This window comes from Sceloporus occidentalis, unplaced genomic scaffold, assembly GCF_023333645.1.
Source record: "Sceloporus occidentalis isolate IW3139 unplaced genomic scaffold, rSceOcc1.0.p SCAF_3, whole genome shotgun sequence".
Taxonomy (NCBI): domain Eukaryota; kingdom Metazoa; phylum Chordata; class Lepidosauria; order Squamata; family Phrynosomatidae; genus Sceloporus; species Sceloporus occidentalis.
In genome coordinates, this window is record NW_028316983.1 from 87,813,917 (window position 1) to 87,835,030 (window position 21,114).

Sequence of the window (21,114 nt, forward strand, 5' to 3'; positions counted from 1 at the left end):
GATTAGACCACTATTTCAGTGACAGCAGGGAAAGTCTTCAGAATCTTCCTGGAATGTTGTTTGGTTTTTTAAATTCATATTTACTGTAGTTTGAACACCTCATGCCTTTCCTTGTTTGCTTTTTATTCATTTGTCAGAATTCCATTCTGCTCTGAATCCTCTCTAGGTCCTCTTTTCACACTGCTAATAATAATTTTATCACTCATAGATATTTATTTGGGGTTCATACCAAGATCTGATACATATATGTCCAAAACACTATGCAGAAATAATCCAATTTGAGACCGTTTTAATGGCCCTGGCTCAGTGCTAGAGAATTCTGGGAACAGTAGTTCAGTGAGACATTAAGCCTTCTCATCAGAGAGCTCTGGTGCCACAATAAACTCTAATTCCCAGGATTCCCTAGCACTGAGCCAGGGCAGTTAAAGTGGTCCCAAACTGGATTATTTCTGCAGGTGTTTTGGTCCGTACTTTCTTTTGTGTCTGAAAATGGATAGCTGTTTCTTTTGTATCTGAAACATGGATTTCTGTTTTGCAGAAAAAAGTACTAGAAGCATGATTAGAACCTATAGTCAGTATTTTTTTTAAATCTATCCCCCTCCTTTGGGGATCCGTTACTATAACCCATTACTAAAGAAATGGCAAGGAACATACAGAATACTCCTCAGACTGACTTTCCAAACCCTAAACTTTAAAGGTTGTCCTTGCAGCCCTTTTTCTCAGATTTCAAGAGTATTGTTCCCTTATGTTGCTTTAAAAAGAGAGGCAGACCTGTTGCCTGCAGTTTAGCTGAAATAAGGAAAGTGAGTTTGAAGGAGAGGAAGAAAGAGGCATTAATCTAGGGAAAAACCGCACAACAAATAACTGTGTTTAAGATGGTTTTAAATACAATAAATGAGGAAGCTAACCAAATATGGGGTGGGAAGAAAATCCAAAACTGACATAAAAATTGATGGAGACAGGCAAGAGGGATAATTCTGAGTTTAATAAGGCTCAGTTTTTCTTCAGTTGTGCAAATACAGATTGGGATTCTGCTGTGATTAATTTAATAAAATATAGAATAGAATAGGATAGGAAAATTACTAATAATTTGATTTTTCTTTTTAAAAAAACCATACCTGTATTTTTTCCAAATTTCTCCTCCCCTGCAATTAGCTTTGATGTTCCCAGGGGCAGATTACGTTGTGCTGAACATACTTCAGAAATGACAAAAGTAAGAGACTGACAGATAGTTTTAAATACAATGCAAACTTAAATTGAGAGGAAGGCTGACATTTTAGCATTCCATTTTCAAAAACCTTCTGACTGATAAATAATTTATGTGCAGTGAGCCATCCTAAAAAATTAAATATGAATAAGGAAACCTTGCTCTGCTATTGTACACTGAAGCTTTCTAATTTCTGAAGTAAATTCTGTTGTGTTGAGAGTTTGGATTCTTCTAATTAAGGTGATCAGCATGGGTATATCTTAAATAACGAAGAAAATGTTGAATTAGAATGCTTGGAAGTAAATTGCATCAGTGGTTTATTGTGAATAAACTGTTTTGCTTTCTCCCAAGATTCATAAGCTTCCTCTTTTTGTTATTTCAATTCAGCAAACCAGGCAAAGTGGCAAGTAATGCAAATTTCCCCCTCCATTTGTAGTAGAAATTGTTTAATTGTAGCAATTTGTCAAAAGCAGCAGTAAAGAAGCAGTATCTTCTTAGGTAATTGAAGGTACCTCACTGAGAGAAAGTGGCTGGATATAATTGATAATTACTGGGAAAAGTCTTCACAGGCAGTCATTTTCTAATTTAGACATTTTTTAAAAAAAATATCTACCCACCACTCTTGCATGTTTTATAGAATCATTGAATCTGGGCTAGGAATTCTTTCTTTACCTCTTTGCTTTGAACTGCATGTAATTATTTTGCAGAGAAAACATAATCTAAAACCCATAGAAATATGGGAGAAGTATTGAAATTCCAAAATTTGGAATTAACTCATGAGGTCCATAGTTAAAATGAGTCCCAGGATGGGGAGGTGCATGAGTTACTGGGAGGTGTGAAGATTTTATATGACAACAAACATCAATACCTGCTGGAATGGAGACAAAATGGTGCAACTCAGCTGGATAACAACTCAGAAATCCAGTTCCTACTTTAGGTGAAAAGCTTTTCCCTTCTAAGTGGGTAAAATGTCCTTCTTTATTTGTGTGATCCTCTTCGCTTGGAATATGGTTTTGCATTTTTAAGGTTGCTCCCTTCATTATTGTTATAGTGGTAGTGGTGGTAATGTTCTAAGTGCCTTCAAGTTGTCTGTTGACTTATGCAACCCCATGAATTTCATAGGTTTTCTTACACAAAGAATACACAAAGGCAATTTGTCATTTCCTTCCCCTGAAGTATAACTTACAGCACCTGTTATTCCCTGGTGGTCCCTTCCAAACACTAACCAGGCTTGACTCTGCTTAGCTATTGAGATCAGACTGGATTTGGTGCCTGCAGATTAGTTAATCAAGATCTTGGCATCCAATATTTCTAAATATCACCATAAATAATACTTCAGGGCTGAGTGAGAGAGTAAAATGGTGTTGTAAAGTAGCTCAGATACCTGTTGCATAATCCTTCAGTACAACCAATAGCAGAAATAGTATGATCCAGTAAATAATTTGTTAGAATAGAGCTGTTGATAGATGGCTTTCGCTAGTAAGCCACAGGAATTTTGACCACTTGAAGGATTTGTGTATGACTTTTTCTACATGAATGGAGGTAAAGTGCCTCATTGGCCATGATAATATATTGCTTCTGTGAGAAAATGCAAATATCTTGTGGATAATTAGTTTTTCCTATAGAATTTGTTTCCCCCTCATTGTTCAAATATATAGGTCCTGTATATCATACTTTACTGTTTTTTTTTTTAAACTGGTTTAACTTCTAGGCAACTTGTTCTCTCAAAGTCTGGAGTGGAGAAAGTGGCATTTTGAATCTTGTTGGATGACAATTCCTAGAATTTCTTATATCTGAAGGTCAATATTTTCCTATACTAGACTGCCCAAGCTTTAAGATTTTTGGGAGAGCTTCTTCTCTCAGTCCCATGGCACTCCCAGGAACATTTGGTGGATACAAGTGAAAGGGCCTTCTTTGTGGCTGCTTCCAGACTTTGGAAATCTATTCCTCCCCAAGGAGGCTAGCCTGGTTCCCTCCTTGGTTTTCTTTGGCTAGCAAGTGAAAACATTCCTACTCTAACATGTGTGCAGGAATTGTGTTGTTCTGTTGTTTTGTATAGTCTGTATTTTAAATATTTTAATGGCTTTAAATCTATAAATCATTTAATCACTACCTACCTACCCACCCCTGTTTTTATATGTTTCTAATCTGTTGTGGTTTAATATTCCGTAAGCCTCCCTGAGTCCCACTATTGGGGGAGGTATGAATTAAAATGATAATGATAACAATTAATTTATTTCTCACCATTAGATATGCGGGCTACAGATGCAGGGAGTTGCACTCCAGCATCAGGAGGGCTGCTATTTGGCTAGGGTGTCACAGATGTCCAGTTCTGGGCACCACAATTGAAGAAAGATGTAGGCAAGGTGGAGTATGTCCAGAGCAGTGCAAACAAAATGGTGAAAGATCTGGAAACCATGCCTTATGAGGAGAGACTTGGGGAGCTGGGTATATTTAGCCTGGGGAAAGGAAGGTTAAGGGGTGACTTGATAGACCTGTTTAAATATTTAAAGGGATGTCATTTTGAGGATGGAGCAAGCTTATTTTCTGCTTCTTCCAAGACTAGAACCCAGAGCAATGGATTAAAAGTACAGGAAAAGAGATTTCACCTAAATATTAGGAAGAACCTTTGGTGGTAAGAGATGTTTGATAGTGGAATATGCCGCCTTGGAGAGTGGCGGAATCATCTTCTTTGAAGGTTTTTAAACAGAGGCAGGATGGTCATCTGTCTGGAGTGCTTTGATTGTGTATGCTGCATGGCAGAGGGTTGGACTGGGTGGCCCTTGTGGTCTCTTCCAACTCTATCATTCTCTGATTCTATAAACTTTGTTAATGCGCATTAGACAATTCTGAGAATTTTCTTTTCAACTGTGGGCAGAAAGGGGCACTCCCAAAGTGTATAGTGCAGAGCATCCCAGGTTGGCTTTCCAGGTATCTACAGAACTATTGCCTGTGGTATCAATCTGTGTCTTCATTTTTCATTTGTTGTAAGATCTTTATTTAAATTCAGAGACCAGTATCTGATATTCTGACTTTCTATATCCACTACACCAAACGTATGTCAGAAGTGGCAAATGCACACAACTTCCTCACAAACCTTGCTGAAGAAAAATTCAGCATGTTTTCAAGCTTCAAGCCTGCCACACAAGTTGCTAATTCTGAAATGGAATTCAGCATGGTTTGCTGCCACACAATTAATATTTTACAGGTTTCTTTAATAAGTATATAAACTGTATTCATTTTTTTGTGTTGATATGGTAGAGCTATAGGGAAACTTAAAAGTGTATAACTTTGTCTGGCTTGTGTCCAGAGTTAGCTTTATCCTGTTCAGTTTGTCAGTGCCTTATGTTTTGAGGTTTCATTTTATTTTATCTAATTTTTGAATAAATGTGTATAAAAAACTTCAATACTTGTTTCCTGGGCAATTCACATTTTATTTATAAAAACAGTAGATTCATAAGAATATTAATGTGAAAACAAAATACATCTGGTCTCAACTGTCTTGACAAGATGGTTTTCACTGTTTTACATTTGGTAGATGTACCTTTTGAGGTTTGAAGTTGCACAGATCTTGCTGGAATATTCCATCCCAAATGTGAAACAAGGGGGTTCTGCCCCCCCCATCCAAAATGCATTTATTTTAATCTGCACAGTGAGGTGCACATGCAGAGATGTACAAGAAGGATGGGAAGAGTGTGCACTTGGTTCACTTATGGTCTCCCCTGGCTGTTTTTGTAACCTATTCTGTGGAACTTCCCTGTCTTTTCAAGGATTTTTTTTTTTTAAAAATAATTTTACATGTCCACCTTCTCCAATGCCTCTTTGAAGCCATACCAATGAAAACTGGAAGTGAGTGAATTATTCTTTGTTACAATTTTTGTGCATTTCCAGGACCACTGTGGTCCCTGACAGCTGTTAGAATCTCAAATTTGACCCACAGGTGCAGCAGAATTGCCTATTCTATAGTGATCTTTCTGATCTCTCCTGCTGAGAGCCTGGCTGCCAGGGTCAGACTGTCTGCGCTGTACAAATGCCCTGTGCAGAACTGAGATGTGGTTTGCAGGCAGGAAAGCTGTTACGCTGGGGCATAACTACTGAGTAGGCATGCGTATAATTGAGCTATGCTTTGTAGTCTTAGTGCTAAAATGTCTTAATTCAGGAGAATTATGCTTGATCTTGCTGGTTTTACATTCTCTCCTCCACTCTGATCCCCATCCTTCCCCTGGACTTGACACCTTTCTCAAACTGAAATTGGGCCCCTAAGCAGAAATGGGCACCCCACATCTGAGTTAGATGGTTAAAACTGAGGGCAGTGACTGCCTTATTATTGATCTTTGCAAACTGCTCAGTGAACTTTTTTTAACCCAAAAGGTGAGCAAAAGATATTTTAAAAAATAATTTTGGTGGTATTCCAAGAACTGGATTCAGAGGCAGTCAGTGTAGAGCATTGCTTTACCACTTATCACAGTTTAGAGCAGATATGAATTCATATGGGCTTAGCTTTTCCCTCAAAGTCATTCTGTGCAGCCAAATAAATATTTTTTGTGAGGGGGCACTCTGAATTATTTAGCTTCATTAAATGTATAAGTGAAAATGTGTAGGTCACTCATATTTTGTGTCTAGTTTATATATGGGTTATGTATAAATAAATGAAATATATTCTTCTGATCTAATAAAAATATTATGATGCATTTATTAATTTATAATGTGTCCTAATTCATTTAAATCATGTACAAGCAAGCGTTTTAAAACTATTTGAGTACTAGAAAGTACTGCATATGCCTCTATCTCAGGGGTAGGCAACCTTTTTGAGCCGGGGGCCGGGTTGCTGTCCCTCAGACAACTGGGGGGCCGAAGCCGGGGGGGTGGAGCTTCCACCCTCCGGGGGCGGAGCCGCACATGGGGGTGGAGCTTCCACCCTCTGGGGTGGAGCCGCATGCCAGGGCGGAGCTTCCACTATCCAGGGGTGGAGCCACATGTCAGGGGCGGAGTTTCCACCCTCCGGGGGCAGAGCCGCATAATAATAACAATATTTGCAAGAAGCTACTAGGCAATGCCATAACACAGGAAAAATGCATGCACACTGTCTCAACCCAGAAAAGAGCAAGCAAGTCTATGTGGGGGGATTTTGCAAAGAGAATACCAAAGGATAACAACAATAATAATAGCAATATTTGCAAGAATGGAAGCGACTAGGCAAGGCCACAAAACATCAAAAAACGCATGCCACTGTCTCAACCCAGAAAAGAGCAAGCAAGTCCATGTGGGGGGATTTTGCAAAGAGAATACCAAAGGATAACAACAACAACAATAATAGCAATATTTGCAAGAATGGAAGCGACTAGGCAAGGCCACAAAACAGCAAAAAACACTTGCCACTGTCTCAAACCACTTTCTTTCTCTCCCTTCCTCCCTCCCTCTCACTCCCACCCCCCCCTCTCTCTCTCTCTCTCCTCCCCTCCCTCCCTCCCTCCCTCCCTCCCTCCCTCCCTCCCTCTCTTTCCTCTCCCTCCCACCCTCTCTCTCTCTCTCTCCTCCTCCCCTCCCCTCCCTCCCTCCCTCTTTGCCTCCTCCTCCTTCCCCCCGCCCCTCCATTTATAGGAGGGAGGAGGGAGGGCGGAGCCAGGAGGGAGGTGGGCAGAGCCAGGAGGGAGGTGGGCGGCGCCCATTGGAAGGCCCGCTGCGGCTGCTGGAGCCCCGTTTCGGGGCTCCGGCTGCCGCATCGGGCCTCCCAGAGGCCCGCTGCGGCTCCTGGAGCCTCAATTCAGGGCTCTGGCTGCCGCATCGGGCCTCCCAGAGGCCCGGTGTGGCTCCTGGAGCCCTGTTTCAGGGCTCCGGAAGCCGCAGCGGGCCTCCTAATGGGCGCCGCCATTTTGCCCTTCAAAATGGCGGCGATTTCGGCGGCAGGAGGGACCGGGGGCCAGTGGGAGGTTGCCGACCCCTGCTCTATCTTTTGGTTATCACACTGTTTGGATTCTGCATCCCTTGACATTGTATTTTGGGGCTCTGATTGGAAGTGGCTCTTTGTTTTCTTTCTTGTGACATTCTCTTCTTAACCTCTCCTTAGAACGTGGTGAATCCTGCTGGAGAATTATTTACTGTTTTACTGAAGATAAATTGCCCTTGTCCTCTACTTCCAGACTTAAAGATGAAGAAAAATAATAGTGCGTAGGGCATGGGGGTTTGTTTCCACCATCTGTTTTATATTTTGAGGTTGCATAACACCAACTTTAGTTTGCTGTGCACATTGTCACAAGTAAAATGCTAGTCAAATTACATAGACTAAATGTTGAATCGTTTTAACATGTGGAACTAATTTTCTAGTATTTCCCCCTCCCTTCTTTGGCTTCATAAAAAAAAAAAAAAGAGCTTGATGACATTTTTGGTACTTTTCCAGCTCTTCTTTGCTGAGGGTAAACAGGGGTTTCTAAAAGGTTATGTCTAGAAATACAGTCTCCCTATTGGGGCTTCACTTTAGTGTTTTATGGTCTCACGTCTAGAAGTCTTTCAGTGTGACTGTAGCTCAGAACAATTACACTATCTCTTATGTTGACTTTTTAAAGAAAAGGAAAGCATTTCTAACTACAGAGAGACTGTAGGAGCTCGGATTCTTTAACGAATAGCCCTAGGTGGAATAAGCTTTCAATATTTTAATCTGTTGTGGCAACACTAATTTGATTCTCTCTGCTGCTCCCATGTTTTTAGAACACTTTGGGAAGGAAGAAAAGAAAAAATTTGGTCATAAATCCTTTCTTTGTTCCTGGGTTTCACGGAAATGGTAACTAGAGCTTGGAATAGTTACATTTTTAGACTACAGCTCCCAGAATCCCCTAGTCAGCATGGTCAGTCGAAAAAGGTAGTCCTTCTAATCTCTGATCTACGCACGTTTTCATATTTCTTGAAACTTTCAATTTGATGCAAGAAGAGTTTTGTTTAAATATTTCAGATAACAGTAAGATGGCTTCTTGAAAAAAGGACAGCAGAATATCAATCCTGCTTCCATTCTTCTCCATTGTAGTACAACAACAACAACAATTTATTTTGGTCATTGACCAGTATAAAATAAAATAAAATATTTAAAACAAAAATCAACCCATTGTAGTAAGATTCCAGTTTGCAGATTGAGATGCTGCCAGATTTTGTCCTCTGTCCTATTTCTTTCAGTCCATAAATGCCACACGTGGAAACGAGGTGTAGCACATGAAATTACCCGGTGTTACTACACTCATCCATTTCAAAAACTTTGGCTGCTCTATCATACAATGAAAACAAGCTGTCAGATTATATACCAATGGTTCTCAACCTGTGGGTCGTGACCCTTTTGGGGGTCAAACAACCATTTCACATGTGTCACCTAAAACCATCAGAAAATACATATTTCCAATGGTCTTAGGAACCAAGACAAATAATTTTATGATGGGGGGGGCACCACAACATGAGGAACTGTATTAAAGGATTGCGGCATTAGAAAGGTTGAAAACCACCACTGTATACAGTGCCTCAAGGTAGCACTAATAAACAGCAGAACTAATTAAATCCAAGTCTCAGAGAAAAGAAGAGTTCTAAGTAATGGCTGGACCAGATGTGTTTTGGATTTTTAAATTTATATATATATATATATATATATATATATATATATATATCCTGTCCCCCCAATCAAGACTCAAAAGGTAGCTTACAGTTTAACAAAATACAATTAAAAGCATACAGAAGTATGCATTAAAATAGAATCAAACTGCTACAGTATCAAAACATATCATTCATTAAAATAATAAAATGCTATTTAAAAAGATAAAAGCACTTAAAAACAGTACAACATCCTCATATTTTGAAATACCTATAACTGCATATACATAAATAATGATATGTCTTAGAGATGGAACTGAAGCACAAAATTTATGTTATACACATAGCCTGAAGGTACATTTATACATAATATTTTAATAATATTGTTAATGAAACAAAGTTTGTAAGATTCAACCATTAGAAAGCAGAGGTGTCACTATCTTAGTAATCCATGAAACAAGTTTGGATTTTGGAGTTTTTCAGATTTCAGAATTATGGATAATGGAGACTGAACTTGCACAGGCTCCAGCAAGCATCTGTAGAAGATGTTCCACGAAGTAAGATGTTGGCACATAATTGTGTGCCTTCTTGGTGGCTGCACCTAAATTGAGTAATTTCTTTCACACTTTCCTTCTTAACTTCAGTGTGACTTATGTGTGAGTCATGTGGTTTTGCCTCTTCACTTTTTGGATTGATCTCTTGTCTTTATGGTTATGGTTTTTTACAATTTATAGGTAGAACCAGATGATAAACAATTAAAATTGTTAATAAAAGCAGCGTTTGTAGTCCATGTCTTTCACTAAAATGAACGAGAACAGTTGCTTAAAAGCATAAGCTAACAGTGTATTCCTACACATTCTTATAATCAAAGATGTCTCTCTGATTTCAAACTGATCTCATTCCCAGGCAAGAACATATAGATTTACAGCCTTCGTAACCAAATAGGACATCATTAGTATTCTAATTTTTCATGTTCATGACTACAATCATTTATTTTTAATGTGTCTTCACAAAGCCATGAATAAAGTTCAGGTGAAGGGCCAGCTTTGTACTATGGATAGAAACGTCAAGTCAGCTCAGGGACTATTTCTATCTTTCTTTTGATGTCCAAAAAATCCAGCAATTTATGAGTAGAAAAAGAAAATGTAATGCCTTTTGCATCAAAATGACCCTTTAGTGTATTTCCTTCTGATGTTAAATTATCTTCTCATCTTAATGGAGGTGGCATGGGGGAAGATGCTTGTAGTCTTAGTAACTGATCAGAGCTTTCAATAAGGGTATATTGGCTTCTTTAGAGTAGTTGTATTTTGCCTTTTTAATCCTTCTAGGCTCACTGGGACTTGTAAACTGAAAAGATTTACTGCTGCCCTCTCCAGGGGTGGCCATAGAATTAAGAGTTCAAATTTCTTAAATTCCTGAATTCCCCAAGGGGGAAAGGAATAAGGGAAAGTGACAGTCATAATCTCAGTGGAGCAAAATGTAAAATTATTGCACAGCATGGTGTATGACTATAGATATGTCTTATCTGAATAATGACTTCAGGAGTGCTAAGAATTCAACTTGACAGGGTTGTCCTTGTATCTTCATTTATTTAGCTGCTGGGTGTGGCACACACACACACACACACACACACACACACACACACACACACTTTCATACACACAGTCATACACATATGCATGTAAATTGCTCCCTTGCTTCAAGAATGGTTATGTTGCATGCACAGTAAAGGTCAGTGGATTAAATTAGACTGAAAAATTTAATGTTGCACAAAGTCATTTTCTGAAAAGTTGCTTGAAATGTCGCACTTTTAACTGCTGAGTGGTAGCTGGCATGAAATACAGTACCATTACAATGTTTTGTTTTTCAGTTAGAAACATGAAAGTTGTTCTGTTGGTTTGGCTTTCTCCATGTTCCCCAGAACTGGTCTTCTACTCTGTAGTAAAAACAACTACTCTTTGTCAGTTTTCCCCGCATGCCTGCAATGTGAATGTAATTTTGAAATTGTGATTTAAATTATGGGTTTTTTTAAATTTTATCATATAAATTTCCTGCAGAAGAGTAAATAATTTCTGTGTAATGGATCTTGCCTTATAGGTAAATGGAGAGGTTTTTTTTATTATGCTGCCAGAACAATCTAAATCCTCTGGTTATGCAGCACAGATCTTTTGCACTAAACAAACAGCTTAGCGGCTAAGGCAGTAAGGTGGGAAGATTTTGAAATTAAAGTTGTTAGGTACGAGATTACCTAAGGCAATGTATATTTGCGTTCCGGTAGCCCTGTTGAACAATTTCCCTATGACATAGAAGATGAATATGCTGTTTACTTGGTAATTGTAAATATTGATGATCTGAATTTTTAATAAATTGAACACAGTACATAACCTATGTATTATGCTTGGCCACAGAAGTGAAATATTTTCCCTCCTGTGTGATTTTTGTGTGATCGTAAATAGAAAAAGAGGGCTTAATTCAGAATGTTTAATAGACATCCATGGAGTCAGTCTTAAGAGTTGTGGGTAGATTTTAATATTAGGATTAAGTGCAAGTATACTCTCTCAGCCTCAGGGGAAGACTGTTGCAAATCTCATTTGAATAAATCTTGGCAAGAAAAACCCATGATAGGGTCTTATGGCCTTAGGGTTGCCATAAGTCAAAAATGATTGAAGGCACACAACACAAACAGATATTATTTTAAACCTTATGAACAATGTATATTTTTTATTTTAATTAATAGCATTAAAAGCAATCAAACAAATTACACCTGAACTTTATTCATGGCTTTGTGAAGGGTATTTGCTAGGGTTTGATTCCAGAATCCACCATGAATACCAAAATCTATGGATGCTGAAGTATACTATTATATACAGTAATGTAATAAAATGGTGTCCCTTATATAAAATGGCAAAATCAAGGTTAGCCTTTGGTGTATGTGTGTGTGCATGCATGTGTATTTCAAGCCATGAATAGTTTAATCCATTGATGCAGAATTGGTGGATCCAGAGTGCTGACTAGTACAGTATCATTAGAATTAAATATTTATTACGTTCAGTGCAATAGTATCAATATAAATTCATAAACCTAGAAAATGAGAAAGAAGTTAATTTAGGCATCACAACAATACTTTCAGCTCAGGGATTTGAAAGAGGAGAGTCAAGATTGCTTTTGTGAGTAAACCTCACATAGACATGTGGATTAGAAAAACCTTAAGAATTCAAATGTCATTTCTGTTTTTTATATGTATATGGATAATAAATACCGAATCAGTGCTGTGCCTGTGTTTTGCCTTGGTGTGTTAATACAGTGTGCCCATGCCAACCTCGAACTTGTTATCTGCAGATTTGAATTTCCACAGACAGCAAGCACCAGCTTTTTAAATGGGTGCGTGTGCACATGGCCATGTGTGCCATTGAAAATAACGGATTTGAGCATGCATGCTTTTTGCTGTCGGGGGGGGGGGGCAGAACAGGCCCCTTGTGGATAGGAAGAAACTACTGTATGTACCATGTACCCTTGGGTAGCATAAACTGGCTTCTCGGAAAGTGTCAGGTTAGCTGTATCTATCCACTAAATGGAAGATAACCATTTCCTGAAGATTGGGAACAGATAACCATTATTCTTGTGGAGGACACCAGAGACTCTTGATGGACTTGGACTGAAGAGAAGGTGTGTGAGAGCTCTCTGTTCTGCCCAAGATAAATCTTATTAAGAATTTTGGAGTATGGATAAATTGAGTGAAGGGTAGAATCTGGCCTCTAAGTGGTTGGTCTGTGGGAAGGAATAGACTTCTTCCCTTAAGCTCAAAGCAAGCATGCTGAAATTACGGATAAAGATAATCCACAACCAAAGTAACTGGCAAAGCTTTCTTACCTTCTCACTTTTTTTGTCCTAGCTATGGGAAAGAGAGGGGGAAGAAGAGCAGCTGGATTTTGATTAGAAAACCAAAGAGGAGAGTAATTGAAAGCATTCAGCTTGGTTGTTTGTGTGTCTCTATATGTGTATATGTGAGTAGAAAGGGAGATTCCCCTTTCTGTATTCTGTTTCCTTCATCAACATTTGTAAAGCATTGGGGCATCTGTGACCATGCATGTATATGTATGAGAACCAGCTTGATAACCAGGGTTTGAATTCTTGCTTGGCTATGGAAACCCACTGAGTGACCTTAGGCAAGTCACATTCTCAGCCTCAGAGAAAGGCAAATGCAACCCCCTCTGAGCAAATCTTGCCAAGAAAGCCACATGATAGGTTCTCCATACATCAGACATGACTTGAAGACATACAGCCAATGTATAAGTACATACTAAGACCCTGGAACTATACACCCATCCTTCTATTCCTTTCCCACTACTTGCAGATGTTCATGGAGTACTATCTCTGCATACTAAATAAAACCATTTGAGTAGAAGTAAAATCTATACAGATTCTGAATACATTAAGAACAACAACAACAACATCAAAATGCAAACAAAAGCCCTTGAAAGTTAAGGTGCATTTTAAAAAAATACTGCATTTCATTAAGAGTATGTTATATGTAAACAATCTAATGTATTTAGAGAAAACCAGATTTCAAATTTGAAGCATATCTATCTTAAATGTAAACCACTTGGATTCTATGGCAACTACTCTGGATGCAATATCCTATACTTTGCCACAAAACACAAACATCTGTTTAATTTAATTATGAAAGCATATGTGTGTTTAATGAAACTGGTATGTTTTTTTTCCAGTCTCCATTATCATAATCTTTTAATCTTTAATCTGTTGTATATTACCTGTTCTGTATATGACTTTTTTCCTTGTAAATGTACTCAGTTGTTACTGTTTTGCCTCTGTTTCTAAGAAGTCTTTTTAAAACTTTTTTCCCAGCGGATATTCAACTCCTTTGTGTACACAGAAAAAATCTCAAATGGTGAAAGTGAAGTTCAGCAGGTAGGAAATGTTTTCTGATTGCCTTTATGATGTTAATACTGTAGTAATAATACTCTTAATTTCACCATCATTTTTTTTATATCTGCAATAGATAGTTTATGTTCCAAATGTATGCTTTTCTTCCTGTAGTGTTTTCATGCTGTTGAACTGGGGTTGAAGGTATTGTGGCATGGGCAGATTTCACCAGTGCTTGCTATTTCATGATTAATGCTTTTTTTTAATTGAGAGGCTTTTGGGTTAGATGTCATGCTACTTTTCTCTCCCCTTTGATGTCTTTTAGATGGTTACTTTCATAGTAGACCAGGGTTTCTATAAAGCTTCTCTCACTCAAGAAAACAGCATTCAAACCTCCTGAAGTGTAAATAAGACAAAACAAAACAAAGACAGTTCATCTGGAAGCACTTTCACTTGTCCTCTGCCTGGGGGAAAGTAGATCAAAGAAAGATGGAATGAGGAGGGCCATGTGAGCCCTCCTGGAAGAGCCATTTGGAAGCAAAAAGTCTGTGGGGAAAACAAAAGAAGCAAATGTGTGCCAATTATCCCCAATGTTAATGATAAACACAAGAGGCGGGTTACCTGATGTTCCTTATTATACCAAGTAACATAGGCATGATGTCTTTCTATACTGATTAAGATGGCTACTTTGGTGCTCTGCTTTCAGAAACACTTATGGAAGGAATGCAAACCCTTTTTCTGTGTGACAGAGTACACTAAAGCTTACTCGTTGTTGTTGTTGTTGTTGTTGTTGTTGTTGTGTGACTTTAAGTCCTTTCTGACTTGTGACTAGGCTTCACATCTCTGGCTCAGTCAGCTGGGAAAGTGTGTGTCATCTGTGAGCTATATGTCCCTGGGAAACAGCACTCTCCCCCAGCTATATGTTACTGGAGTGGAGGTAATTGTGGATTTTACTGTCAATTTGTTAAATTGACCATTATTAGTGGTCTTCTAATGAAGTAAACGTCCAAAGTTGCTATGTAACTTCAGAGTGTCTCAAAATGCTGTTAGAAATCCACTGGAGGTTGTGGAATGGAAAAGGAAGAGTCTGTGCCTTTCCTGCCAACCCCCCCCCCCCCAAGAGATTGGTCTCATAGTTCATAACTAACTATAGTAAGCTCTATCTTCCATTTATTTTGCCATCTTAAACCATGAGGTCATGATGATATATATTGCACAGTGATTTCCTCTGCTTTCTAAAAAGAAACAAGTGTGTTGCTGTTTTGTGGTTTTTTTTTTTTTTTTTTTTTAGAAAAGGGAACATACATTGACTCTGCCATCCTATCACACCATGGGGTAAGGGAAATATTTGTAGTCATTCAGGAGCAACAAAATCTGTAACTCAGTTCATTTGGGTCTGGATTAACATATAGAATCTTGATATAAAGACTTCCTTCAATATTAAGTTAACTTTCAGTTGATTTTTTTAAATATTCCAAAGTGATATGGAGGACAATCTCACACACCACTGTGTGCAAAGAAATGTATTCTAAAATGCAATTACAAAATAAAAACAAGAGGCATTTACAGTTTGCAATCCATATTCATGGCCTTGAGACTCACAATTTCGATTATTCACGAGGTCAAGGCCACTAATGTGGGCATTCCTCCTCCCCTTCCCTGCCCAATCTCTCCTTAGGCTGCCCAGGGAGAGATCAAGGAGTTGAAGACAGGAGGTGCCTTGTTCCCCCCCCCCCTCCCCAATCCTCTTCTTGGGTTTCTTAGGGAAAGGATGGGGATGCAAAGGGTCTCAGAGGGGCCAAGGCACCTCTTGCCTTCTCCTCCACGGTCCTCTCCTTGGATTTCCAATGGAAAGGATCGGGAGGCAAAGAGTCTTGGAGGGGCCAATGCACCTCTTGCCTTCTCCTCCCTGATACTCTCCTTGGGTTTCCTAGCGAAAGGATCAGAGAGGAGAAGGTTTCGGAGGGGCGGAGGCACCTCTTGCCTTCTCCTCCTAAATACTCTCCTTGGGCTGCCCAGGGAAAGGATTGGGGAGGAGAAGGGGCAGGGAGCCAATTAAAGGGACAGAAGGGTAGGAAAAAAAGATGCATGCAGCCCTGCTCTTCTTCTCCTGCTCACCCTTCCCTTTAGCTGGCTTCTAAGTGTGTGTGTGTGTGTGTGTGTGTGTGTGTGTGTGGAGTTATTTGCGGTTTTTCCATATACGCGGAGGTCTCATTCCCCAAACCCTCACGAATATGGAGGGAGGACTGTAGATACTTCGACTCAGGTTCACAGAAAATTAAAGAATTGTTGTTTGTATAGTGCCACAGGATTCTCTCAGATTCTGTACTAAGTCTCGCAGGATCAAGAGCCATTGTGCAAACTGAGTATTAAATCTGGATATACCCTTATGCAAGAGTAGGTGGCATGCATAGATGTTCCATGTAAACAGGATAATGTCAAGGGTGCTGTTCTCAGATCCTTGGAGTAAGGATGAGCTTTAACATAAACTTGATGAACAGAGAAAAATTCTAAATTTGCAGTTACTGATGTTTGTGATTCCTGTGGCTGTTGCTAGATTAATGTTAACTGCAAGGACACACTTATAGAACTGAAGCCATTTTACAAACTGAAGCAAGGGATATTTAGCATGGCCATGAATATTGCATAAAATTGCAACTACCCTTTCATTGTTTGGTAACAGCTATTATTAATTACAGCATCTTGCCATATCAAAACAGTAATTGACAAGAGGTAGTTAATAGATGGCACCAGCAACTGTACCAACTGTACTAAGTCATATGAACTGGTTATAACTAAGTGTTGACAAATTCACTAATGAACAGATTTATCACCTTGGCTTCCATTGCTGGGTAAGTGGCTATGAGCTCTGATAACTTGATAACAGATGAACTGATGATTGATATCAAGTTATTTAGTTTATCCTTCAAGAAGTGTACTGTGCTTACTCAATTAATGTATATTATATTTTCCTTAGTTACTTGTTTATTCATGTTAGCATTGTTCAGTAGTTTCCTCTGTCTGGTTGCCATTGCTTATCAGAACAGTATTTCAACATGAAGATTAGTTTATATAAAGTAGCATTTTAAAATACAAGGCTTCACTATTTTGTAAAGGTTTTGAGTTTCAAGGTACACTTCGTTTAAGTGATTTGTACAGTGAGTCTTTTCTATTGCTATTGGCTTATTTCTGTTAATTGATCCTGGAAGTTGCATAGAAGGTTGTTTCTGGTTTCTAGAGAGCTAGTTTTTATACCTCTCAGTGTAAGGCGATTAGAAAAAATAGGAAACAGAGTAAAATCAAAGATGTAGGGAAATTTTGCGAAGCCAGCAGTTTGTTCATCACAAAACGTATCCATTAAGCAACCCAAGAAGTGACTGTATACATGGACTTCACCTGGTGGCCAATATAGAAATCAAATATATTACATAATTGGAATCAGAAGATGGAGAAACTACTATAATAACTAATGTAGAGAAATAGTAGATGACAACAAAAAGGAAGAACAAGAGACATCTTCCACAAGATTCAAGCAATCAAAGGTCAATTTAAACCAAGAGTGGGAATGCCATATTACCAGCAGGGGAACACATTATATGACCAAGTGGAAATAAAAAGACAATGAAAACAATACATGGAAGAACTATATAAAATAGACAAAAAGATGACAGATTAATTCAAGGAAGAACCAAATGAAGGTGAAATTTTAGAAAGTGAAGTAGATGCTACACTCAGCACACATGGGGGAAATAATTCACTAAGAACAAATGGCATAGCAATAGAGCTGTCTTAATCTACAGAGACAGAATCTACTCTAGTACCAACTAAAGTCTTTCAGCAAATATGGAAAACAAAAGAATGGCCCAAAGGTTGGAAACACTCAATATACATCCCAGTCTCCAAGAAAGGGGATACCAGCAACTTCAGTAGCTATACATCATTGCATTAATTTCCCATGCAAGCAAAATCTTGCTCAAAACTGTACATCAAAGACTTTTACCATATAGAGAGCAAGAAATAACAAATGTTCAAAAAGAAGAGGTACTGGATTATGCAATGTACCAAAGAATTTCAGAAGAAAATCAGCCTGTGCTTTATAGATGATACCAAAACCTTCGATTGTAGATCATGAAAAACTATCGATTGCTGTTAAAGAAACAGCTATGCTGCAATGCTTGATTGTCCTGCATAACCTATATGTAGGACAAGAGGCTACTGTCAGGTCAGAATATGCAGAAACAGAATGGTTTCCAATTGACAAGGGGGTCAGGCAAGGCTATTTGAGCACCTTGTCTGTTTAATTTGTATATAGAACATACAATACATAAAAATGACTAAACTTTGGCCTGTTGTACTTTGGCCATATCATGTAAAGAAATGTTCCAGTTATATTTTTAACTTTTGTATATTTTATGTACACTTGTCCCTCCATGTTCACTAGGTTTAGGGGCACAAGACCCCCACCCCCCACCCCCCGGTGAATATGGAAAAACTGCAAATGACAAAAACACCAAGGCCTGTTACAGACAGCCAAAATAAGGCTGCTTTGAGTCACTTTGGAGATATGGTATTTCAATGATGCATGAGTCCTAAGAGTCTGGAAGCTTCACCAAAGCTGCACTCCCGTCCTTAGGACTGGAGCGTGGCTTTGGTGCGGCCTTTGGACTCTTAGGATGCATGTATTATTGAAATACCATACCTCCAAAGTGACTCGAAGCAGCTTTATTTTGGCTGTCTGTAACAGGCCCAAGTTTTTACATGAGAGGACACCTCCCTAGAATCTCTAGGTCCTCCAGTGCAACTCAGTGGTCAGCGTCCGACAAACACTGACCATAGAACTGCACTGGAGGAGCTACACATGCTTAGTAGAGTATTCTCTCTAGGAATCTCTATTCTGTGCTCGCAGTATGATTTTAATTGTTAAAAATGCATTGTAAAGTTTTTAAATGATATCTGTGAACCACCTTGTGTCCCTTTGCAGGAGAAAGGTGGCATACGATATAAATAAATAAATAACACATGACTCACTAGAATAGACATTAATGCTTGTTCAAGTGGAAGACAGTAAGAAAAGAGGAAGACTGCATTACAGAAGACTACATTCCAGATAGATTCAACAAGAGCTGTGTGGTTTAATGGTCTGAGCATTTGACTATGACTTTGGAGATCAGATTTGATTCTAAGCTTGGTCATAAAAACCCACTGGGTGACCTTGGATGATGAGTCACACACTTTTATTTGCAGAAAACTCCATCCTTAGGGTCTCCATAAATCAGAAACAGTTGATGGGCACATAATAACAGACTCAGTCAAGGAAGCTGCAATTGTGTGTGTGTGTGTGTGTGCGCGCGCGCGCCTTCTATTTACCTGTTGACCTATGGCAACCCCATGAATTTCATAGGGTTTTCTTAGCCAAGGAATATTCAAAGGGCTTTTTTTATTTGCCAATTTCTTCCTTTGAAATATAGCTCTGTATGTGTATGTGCCTTTAAGTTGCTAATCGACATATGGTGACCTCATGAATTTCTTAGAGTTTTTTCAGGCAAGGAATACTTAGAGGTGGTTTTGCCAGTTTCTTCCTCAGAGATACAGCTTACAACACCTGATATTCATTGGCAGGCTCCCATCCAAATACTAACGAGAGCTGACCCTGCTTAATTTCCAGGATAAGATGGGATCTGGTGTCTTGGTGTTTAGGTAGTAGAATAGCTTGCAAACAATCCTACTGCTGCCAGGGAAAATTCCAGCACTTTAGTCCAGTAGTGTTTAAGAGACATATTACTGGTGATGTTAATAAGAAAAAAAGGCAGTGGCAAAAGCTGTTTATGATTTGGAGTGATTGGTTTCAGATATTTACTTTACCTTGATTGCTGAAATTATTAGTGATGTGATTTGGCAAAATTCTGTAATAACAGTTGTCATTCAATCTAAATACTTTCTAATTTAAACATTTAATTCAGGATGTTTCATAGCATAGCACAAAGCCCAAGAAAGGATGTGTTTAGATGAAGTATTTACCAACAGTCCTTTGGGGAAGACGGTGTATTTTCTCATCACAAACAATTATTTAACAATAATATAATATAATAAAATTTTATTTATGTTTCCCCGCCTCTCCTGATGGATCGAAGCGGGGTTACAGGCTACTAAAATCAAGTACATACAACAATCTTATAAAATACAAAGAAAATATTACATCAATAATATCAGTCCATCAAACATCCAGGGGCAGGCAGAATATCGTTGTCAGACAGGCATATTGGTCTTCGCTCCTCGGAGGGGAAAGCTTGGTGAAAGAGTACAGTTTTAAGTCTCTTTTTAAATGTTTCCAAGGAGGTCATGAGACGGAGCTCGTCAGGAAGACCATTCCACTTCCTCGGGGCCATTATTGTAAAGGCCTTTTGGGATGAGGAAATTTATTTGGAAGACGGTGTTTCCATTAAGTTCTTACCAGATGTTCTAAGTGTGCGGTGCGGATCATACAGGGAGATGTGGTCCCTAAGTAACTTGGGCCCAAGCCATGTAGGGCTTTGGCATTTCTAGTAGATATTCTGTAAACTCATTTTATTGATCCAGGAGTCATTTGTATAAAGAGAATAGGTGTATGTTCTAGTTTAAAAAAAATAAATGAATCTCATAGTTATTCGAGTTTTGTTTAGAATGTTCGTATAACCAGCAGCATACTTGAAACATACCCACTCTTTTACTGTCATGTATTTGCTGAAGAAACTGGTTCAAATGTGTAAAGAGACCAATCCATTTTACATCTTCTTGGGGTCAGAAAATCAACTTCAACCATACATCTTTAAAGATTTGTGAGGAACTTTTAAAAGAAGCAGAATACTGTGGTGTTTTAACTCCCTTATTTTTGATAATGCCACTTTTTACTACTGTATGCAGTTTTGTCTCACAAAGCATAACATTCAAGTTCAATCAAATTTCCTAACATAAAATATCATTTGTAGTGAACTAGTAGTTTGTGAACAGTATTCATGTTACATCTGAAACATGAATAAACAAGATATAAGGATGGCAAAACAGTTTCTCTTGCTCTCTGACAGAAATAAAGCAAACATATTCTTATATCTTGGGACACTTGGTCACCCTGGTACATAAAATTGCACATTGTAGTCAAGACAACCTTTCCTGTGGGCATGTTGAATATGTGTGAGAGAGAGAGAGGAGAGAGAGAGAATTTGTGTGAAATTGAGAGCTAAAAAGACTTATTGTTGAAGTAACTATAAAATCTAGGCCTTTTGGAACCATCTTGATCCTTTCAAAGACAGTTTCATTGGCTTTATTCAAAGGATAATGCTTTTCCCTGCCATTTTCTGGGTGGTCTGTACACCACTTAAAATCATATGGGTTGAATTATACAACAGCTTTTAGAAGAAGGGATGGGAGAGATATGGAGGGGGGGTCTTCTGGTAAAGCTTCCAATAGTTATTGCTTACACC

The 21,114-nt window shown here is 38.6% G+C and overlaps 1 protein-coding gene across 5 annotated transcripts in view; it reads left to right on the forward strand.

Annotated features, from left to right (window-relative positions):
• CACHD1 (cache domain containing 1) overlaps positions 1-21,114 on the forward strand; it is a 163,775-nt gene that overhangs the window by 46,397 nt on the left and 96,264 nt on the right. For 3 of the 5 annotated variants that reach the window (XM_089515342.1, XM_089515344.1, XM_089515345.1), the window contains exons 1-3: positions 7,105-7,371; positions 7,913-8,063; positions 13,640-13,702. In XM_089515342.1, the coding sequence (XP_089371468.1) occupies positions 7,983-8,063; positions 13,640-13,702 (144 nt within the window). In that variant the 5' untranslated portion in view covers positions 7,105-7,371; positions 7,913-7,982. Of the gene's footprint in view, positions 1-7,104; positions 7,372-7,912; positions 8,064-13,639; positions 13,703-21,114 lie in introns of those variants that run through there. The other 2 variants (XM_089515343.1, XM_089515346.1) reach the window with 1 other exon arrangement.